Source organism: Anopheles bellator, chromosome 1 (assembly GCF_943735745.2).
Source record: "Anopheles bellator chromosome 1, idAnoBellAS_SP24_06.2, whole genome shotgun sequence".
Classification (NCBI taxonomy): Eukaryota; Metazoa; Arthropoda; class Insecta; order Diptera; family Culicidae; genus Anopheles; species Anopheles bellator.
This window is the reverse complement of record NC_071285.1, coordinates 42471566-42477922: the sequence shown is the minus strand read 5'-3', so window position 1 is coordinate 42477922 and position 6357 is coordinate 42471566. Positions and strand designations below refer to the sequence as shown.

The 6357-nt window shown below is 46.4% G+C and overlaps 4 protein-coding genes across 4 annotated transcripts; 2 read left to right on the top strand and 2 right to left on the bottom strand.

The window, feature by feature from the left end:
• Window positions 1-70: 70 nt before the first annotated feature.
• LOC131216206 (uncharacterized) lies at window positions 71-1455 on the top strand. Its single transcript, XM_058210631.1, has 5 exons — window positions 71-238; window positions 301-664; window positions 754-795; window positions 862-946; window positions 1015-1455. Exons 1-5 carry the CDS (start codon window positions 181-183, stop codon window positions 1300-1302), a joined length of 837 nt encoding a protein of 278 aa, XP_058066614.1. The 5' UTR covers window positions 71-180; the 3' UTR covers window positions 1303-1455.
• A 192-nt stretch (window positions 1456-1647) lies between these two features.
• LOC131206143 (large ribosomal subunit protein mL54) lies at window positions 1648-2521 on the top strand. Its single transcript, XM_058198569.1, has 2 exons — window positions 1648-1872; window positions 1946-2521. The coding sequence occupies exons 1-2, from the start codon at window positions 1779-1781 to the stop codon at window positions 2251-2253; spliced, it is 402 nt and encodes a 133-aa protein (XP_058054552.1). The 5' UTR covers window positions 1648-1778; the 3' UTR covers window positions 2254-2521.
• Window positions 2321-3698, bottom strand: LOC131215637 (uncharacterized). The gene is made up of 3 exons (XM_058210028.1): window positions 2781-3698; window positions 2471-2572; window positions 2321-2401 (listed from the first exon to the last, which is right to left on the bottom strand). Exons 1-3 carry the CDS (start codon window positions 3696-3698, stop codon window positions 2321-2323), a joined length of 1101 nt encoding a protein of 366 aa, XP_058066011.1.
• A 244-nt stretch (window positions 3699-3942) lies between these two features.
• On the bottom strand, window positions 3943-5036 carry LOC131206142 (NADH dehydrogenase [ubiquinone] 1 alpha subcomplex subunit 8). Its single transcript, XM_058198568.1, has 3 exons — window positions 4722-5036; window positions 4406-4581; window positions 3943-4329 (listed from the first exon to the last, which is right to left on the bottom strand). Exons 1-3 carry the CDS (start codon window positions 4848-4850, stop codon window positions 4107-4109), a joined length of 528 nt encoding a protein of 175 aa, XP_058054551.1. The 5' UTR covers window positions 4851-5036; the 3' UTR covers window positions 3943-4106.
• Window positions 5037-6357: the final 1321 nt, after the last annotated feature.

Here is a 6357-nt window from a genome sequence, read left to right as displayed (position 1 = left end):
CAAGTGCGCCATACAAAACAACAAACAGACCAGCAGCTGTCAAACAATTTCGTTTCGAAATCACTGCTGCCAAAACGCAGGTCAATATTTTTGCGAAGCACTTCATTCGGAACCGAATTGGGATTCACCGCCGTGACAATATGTTCCTCCGTTCGTAGGTTTTGGGATACTCGGTGCAACATGTTTCGCTGCTTCCTAGTTTGTTTGGCGGTGATTTGCTACGCTCACGGTGCTGAAGGTAAGGTTCGTGTTGCGATCTTGATTCCATGTGATTTCATTGTTTTGTGTACACCTACATAGAATGGAAGGGATCGTGGTTTCCCAAAGCTCCCGCGGACTTAGCATCGGAAGCGAGTGGACCGATCAAAGGCTCTCCGAATGCAATCACAAACGATGAGGGGACGAAAACCAAGGACTCCGAGCGTGTGGCAATGGGAATAGCAAATCCGGAGTGTGACGACGCAAAGCATGGGCTGGAGGTTGATTTCGATCCGTACAACATCACGCATTCGCCGGTGTATATGTGCCTGGAACCGAAGGCTGACTACAAGGGTGATTATAACATGGACGCCGTGATTACGGAGCGCCTTGTGCCACCGGCGTACGTGGCCAATCACAAGTGCATGAACAGCAGCATAGAGTACGCGGAGCGGATACCAACGTAGTAAGTACACGGTGTGTGGAACTGCCACCGAACCTCAATCAATGCCACTTAACCATGATTGATTAAATCAATTTTGTTTTATCGTACAGCGGAACTCATCGCCCCCTTTGGCCAAGATACGGGGAGTATCGGTATGTTTGAACAGATGCGCAATTAGGTGAAAGAATAATCATTGTCAACATCCGTTTACTCTATAGATACGTTCCACCACAGCGGTGGCTGCACAGCAGCGAACACGGGGCCGTCGTTGCTCTCTACCACCCCTGTGCCAACAAGCAACAGGTACGAAGGCCGAACCGCTTCTCGCAAGAAGTACAATAAATCGATTGTATTTTTCCGCTGATTCCTAGGTTGATGAAATGAAACAGATAGTGAAGAGTTGCCTTTACCGCCACATTATAACGCCGTCGTTGCTGCCTAGTCGGGATCGTCCGTTCGTGCTTGTAACGTGGCACGCGACACTGGAATTTTCGATCCTCGTTCGAAACATTGTGGAGTCATTTATCGAGAAGTACGCCCTCAAAGGGCCCGAGCAAACATACCGCGACGGTCAGTATGACCATCTACTGCTCAACCCGGCACAGGTTGTCTCAACTTTAGACGACAGTGTTTTATGCCCCAAGAAACAACGGGACTAAACAGTGGGTAGAACATTGCTTTCCATCTCTCGCATACCGCCCCTTGCGCAGTCGGGGTATCGGGATTGAGGGTTTTTTATTGTAACGTACATCAATGTGATATCTTTTAACCGTAAATGATGGTGCAAAATAAACAATTCAATCTGAAGGACTAAACACAAGAATGTTAGTTTTTTTAAGTAGAACTAAGTAAACTTTCGGAAGAACCTTTCAAAATAAAGTGAAAAAATTCCTGCGGAGTAGCTGATGAAATTCCACCTACTTATGTACCTTGGGTACTTCATGCCGAGCTCCGACTCTAAATACCTTGGTTGATTGACGTTTCATTGAAAAACAACACGAGACGTGCAAACCCAAAACAAAAACCCGGCAAAAAAATTAAGGCTCCGTTGAACAGTGGGAATATAATATCGTGTAAAGATTGAAACGTAATCATATACTAGATTCTGTACTAAATTCAGTTTGTGGACAATAAAATGAACTCGTGGTTTTCAACTGTGCTGCCTCTCTTCAGACGTAGCTTAGTCATACAAAGTGCAGTGAGAAATTATGCAACAGCAAAACCCGGCGGTAAAGTAAACCTCCCAAATGGAATCTTTGAATCTCGGAATGTTAAAACCGTGCTCCATTCGACCTGTTCCAGGTGCGCTCGGTGGCTCGAAGAAGAAAAAGCTCGGAAAGCTTGGACCGGTGGTGGAGAAAAAAGTAATTCCGGTCGAAACGGACGTAAACCGGCTGGTGAATTATGTGTGCGGAAGCAATATTCTCAAGCAGGGTGAGGACGTTAAACTAAAACCCAATTCGGAGTATCCGGAATGGTTATGGTCAATACACGTTGGCGCTCCCCTTACGCTGGAGCAGTTAGACCCAGACACCAAGGCATATTGGCGCAAACTCCGGCGATTGGCACTGCAGCGCAATAACAAATTAGCAAAGCTGAAAAAGTTTTAGTCAGTATACAATGTTTTCTTAGAAAAGAGTAAAGATACAAAAAATATGTTCAACACAATGATAGTTATCAGTGCATTTCACTTTGACTGTATTCAAATTCGCGAAACTGCATCAGAATCACCAAATAGGTTACAATGGCTGCCAACGTCTGTGGATGAAACGACGGACCAATGAACAATTCACACAGTTCATCGGAAAAATATGAACAAATACTTACACTGAAATAAAAGTTCATATCCAGGTTGAAAAGACCCAACGGAGCGATCGATTCCATGCCTTTCATCATCAAATTCTTGTAGTTAACGGCATCCATGACGTACTGTAAAACCGAATGGACTGTGAGCAAACGGTATTTGGCTGATCGCGCCACAAGATCCTCACCATGTCAGCTGTTGATGTTTCTGCAAGATCGTATTGAACCCTTTGGATTATGCGGGCTAAGCTTTGTGTCTGCAAAACAGATTGCAACCGGACATGAGAACTAATGCACCATGCCTTGCCCATTTTATGCTTAAGCCCGTGTCTACCTCCTCGTGCAGGTTCGAGGTATGATAACAAATCAGCAGCAGAGCCCCTAGCAGTGAAAAGAACCCCATTGACTCCGTCACTCGACAGTAGATTTGAAGCCAATCGTCGTGCGTTGAGAGAAGGACTTTGTTTAAATTGACGTAAAAAATAGAAAACGACACCAGAAACGTGTTCAACGTGATCACGAGCAGCTGAAGTTCAAACGCACAGCAAAAGGCACGCTTGCGCTCGATCAAGCAGTGCACTCGGTTAAAGTAGCATTCGTTCGTACGCCAGCAATGGCGATGGGTATTGACCGGAGAGCAACAGCGCGAACAATCCCTGCGACTTGTTTCAAGATCTTCACAGTCCAGCTGAACCGAACGACGAATGACGGCCAGTACGCAGGCGTAGTAAAGCGCCGTCATTACGGTTACCATCTCAGTGAAGTAGAACACCACGTAAAACGTTAGCTCAGGTAACTCTTCGGCGTACAACTCCACGTAGGTGTACTGGTTAAGCTCGTAGTTGGTATAATGCGACGTAAACAGAACCAGTACGATGATCGAGCCATAAAATGGGGATATCTTTCGTCGTAGCATGTATCGTTCCGAGTTCTTAATCGATGCAAGGCAATCGTTTAGCAATTTCACCTGCGTCGCACTGGAATGCAAGTAATTTAGAAGCAAGCCAATATTCATCGTGGCAACCGTTGTCATGATTCGACCGTAAAACACCACACCCTGCACAGAGGAAATGCTTAGTAAAATATTGCTTTTGCCAATCAGCACTATGTACAGCAGCACACCGTTGGGCAAAATCAGGTGAACGCACAGTTTCCGTATTGTGGACACTTCGCGGCAAGTAAATGTGGCCGTCGTTGCATCGTAACGAAAATTGATCACACCAAGAATGTAGAATAAATTGAAATGTTTCATTGTAACGGCTCGTATCAATGTGCGCCCCAAACTGAGCAGTCTTGTTTTGAAATGCACAAAGATTGCAGCGTACGAAGAGGCCTACCGGTCTCCCGCCCACAGGGCTCGTCAAGATAAATGGCACGATAAGGAAATAATAGTCGGCGCTGTCATTCACTTTCCTCGAGCAAATAGTGGCCTGCCCAAGATAAATACTCACGAAAATACCCCTTCGAAGTAAACGGTATTCTTTCGTTTCATTCAAACGGATGTTTACCATTGTGTTAAGCAACGCTTTACTGTAGCTAAAGAAACGATTCCGATGATGTCTTCTAACAATGCCGGTCGGTTCGCGCTTCCGAACACACACACCATCGCTTATCTACACCAGCCGCGATTCATCTTCGTCCACCATTCGCACCTTCATCATTAATTCAACCAGTGGAACCGTGAACCATACTTTGCCGGTTCCCTTGGATAATCTTCCGGCAGCCCAGGGGTGGCATCGGAATACACGGTCTTTTCCTTCTTCGGCGGTGCTGGACGCTCGGTGGCGTGAACCTTTGCGCGACAGAAATAACCAAAGTCGGGACGTTCCAGCTCCAGATTGTCCAGCACACACTTATCGTACACTCCTTGTGTTTTGCGGCAGCTACAGCGATAGCCGTGGGCAGAGAAAACTCAGACTTAGAATTGATAGTGATCAGCAACGAACAACCTGAACTCACTGCTTGAACGCCAAATCACCGCTGCTCATGTCCAAACAGTTTGCGTACTGCGTGAACTCTTGGGCGCAGGTTTTTTTCAATTTCCGGAAAAACTCAAACGCACAGCTGGTCACCGCCTTGCCCTCGTTGATACAAGCTCTCGGATCATCCAGCTCCTGGCGACATAACATGAACTCCTACAATGTAAACAAAACTCGCGAATTTAACGAGGGTTATATGTTGTGATTGACAAATTACATAACAAATTCCGCCGACACATCCTTCCAAAGTCGTTTACAAAATGGCTATGGAAAAGGGCGACATCAGTTTCACTTACATTATTCTGCGCCTCACAATATTTGCCCAAATGAAAGGCACCGGCCCGAAGAGCTGGACCAGAGAGATTGATTTCCGGCACGGTGAGTTCTTCCTCCGGCGGAAGGTAGGTATCCTTCGTAATAACCATGGTGGCACGCAGCAGAACGCAAGAAGCTCGCTTCCCCGACCGGTTCTTCTTCTTTCGTTCCTATCGACCGTTTAACGGACCGCTCTGGCCTCCGTGCGCGAAAATCCGAGAGAAAATCGCACCGAACGAGGTCCTAAAACCTTTGCCAGCTGAGCGGATGAATGAAAATTTTAAGCTCCTTTTCTTCAAAACACCAAACTGACAGCCGCCGCGATTGCATAAAAACTTTGTTTTGAAGCCCTTCCGAAACGTCATTTACGTTACCCCTGCGGAAATGGTTCCGATTGAAGTCGTTTTTCGAAATTACCGTTACTGTCCGCACAGATTAGACTTTCGTCTTTTAATAAAAGCATCACTGAAATTTCTACACATAATGCAAGCTTCTTGCGAATAACACCGATTTCATGACAGAATTCACCTTTGCAATGCTTGTCCCATTTTCGTGATGACGATGATGTTTTTGTATCCTACTATACAAAGTTATTGTTTTGGTTAAATTATTACTAGCTTTAAGATGGTTGGGTTACATAAAACAATTTTACGGGAAACGATACTTCTTTCCGCATAACGATTCGGAGAATCTCTTATGTCCGATCCGTTTCGTCCCGTGGGAGGCAACTCATACGAGTCGCGTTCGCGATGTACGTGCAGACACATTATTTCACGTTTGTGCGACCCACTTGCTGTTATTGCTTTGTCTATTGTGTTATCTTCATCGATAGCATTGTTGTGCCGTACCGAGCCGTACCATAATCGTGCGCGGCGCACGTGTCTCTAGCACATCAATGCAAACGCAGAAAGCATTTACGACACATGGCAGAGGAGACGGTAAAGCAGAGCCAAAAAATCAAAATAAACAATAGACACGCCAGTGTATGAAATGGTAGCTTTACAATGAGTATAAATGTGGTTGGTAGGCAGAGCGAGGGAAGCAATTGAATTTATTCACATGTGCATTCAAGAAGCACAAGTATCGGAGCGCCGTGTCTCCTTTCGGTACGGAGGGTCCGAAAATAACCCTCCCAGGACCGCGGGTTCGAAGAAACGGCCGGTCGGTGTTGAAACAAGATCCGGAAATAAGCAATAGAGAGCAGCGCGGTACTGCTGTAGATGACACACGAGATTGACTTGCCTCAATCATGCAAGATAATCTCGGTCCCATTGGATCGAAAATAGTGGGGCCAAAACTCAAGTGATGCAGCTGGTCGCGGTGGCTGCCATTTCTGTACCATTTCAGTCAATTACTTACTTATCATTCGGAGCGCACTGGCGCGGCCGCACATTGATATGAACCTCGTGATCAGCGCGAGTATGAGCGATCGCGCCGTGTCACATACGCGATCGCGGCGCGACGGCTCAGTGCAATGTGCAGCGGCCCCCCGGGTGCATCACAACCCGCCACCGATTCCCTGTTGGGTGGCGACGGGACGGAATGTTATCATTAGAGCTGGAAGTAAGACTTTTTAGAAAGTTTTCCCAGCCTTTAGCAGAGGAGCACGAAGTCGCC

What these genes read in the sequence shown, in the direction of transcription:
- LOC131216206 (XM_058210631.1), top strand. Translation starts at nt 181, where the DNA reads ATGTTTCGCTGCTTCCTAGTTTGTTTGGCGGTGATTTGCTACGCTCAC. An exon ending in CTACGCTCACGGTGCTGAAG is followed by an intron (nt 239 to 300) that starts GTAAGGTTCGTG and finishes ACACCTACATAG; the next exon opens with AATGGAAGGGATCGTGGTTT. An exon ending in CCAAGATACGGGGAGTATCG is followed by an intron (nt 796 to 861) that starts GTATGTTTGAAC and finishes TTTACTCTATAG; the next exon opens with ATACGTTCCACCACAGCGGT.
- LOC131206143 (XM_058198569.1), top strand. Translation starts at nt 1,779, where the DNA reads ATGAACTCGTGGTTTTCAACTGTGCTGCCTCTCTTCAGACGTAGCTTA. An exon ending in TGCAACAGCAAAACCCGGCG is followed by an intron (nt 1,873 to 1,945) that starts GTAAAGTAAACC and finishes GACCTGTTCCAG; the next exon opens with GTGCGCTCGGTGGCTCGAAG.
- LOC131215637 (XM_058210028.1), bottom strand. Translation starts at nt 3,698, where the DNA reads ATGAAACATTTCAATTTATTCTACATTCTTGGTGTGATCAATTTTCGT. An exon ending in CCTCGAACCTGCACGAGGAG is followed by an intron (nt 2,573 to 2,780) that starts GTAGACACGGGC and finishes TCGGTTTTACAG; the next exon opens with TACGTCATGGATGCCGTTAA. An exon ending in ATATGAACTTTTATTTCAGT is followed by an intron (nt 2,402 to 2,470) that starts GTAAGTATTTGT and finishes TTTCATCCACAG; the next exon opens with ACGTTGGCAGCCATTGTAAC.
- LOC131206142 (XM_058198568.1), bottom strand. Translation starts at nt 4,850, where the DNA reads ATGGTTATTACGAAGGATACCTACCTTCCGCCGGAGGAAGAACTCACC. An exon ending in ATTGTGAGGCGCAGAATAAT is followed by an intron (nt 4,582 to 4,721) that starts GTAAGTGAAACT and finishes TTTACATTGTAG; the next exon opens with GAGTTCATGTTATGTCGCCA. An exon ending in GGTGATTTGGCGTTCAAGCA is followed by an intron (nt 4,330 to 4,405) that starts GTGAGTTCAGGT and finishes CTATCGCTGTAG; the next exon opens with CTGCCGCAAAACACAAGGAG.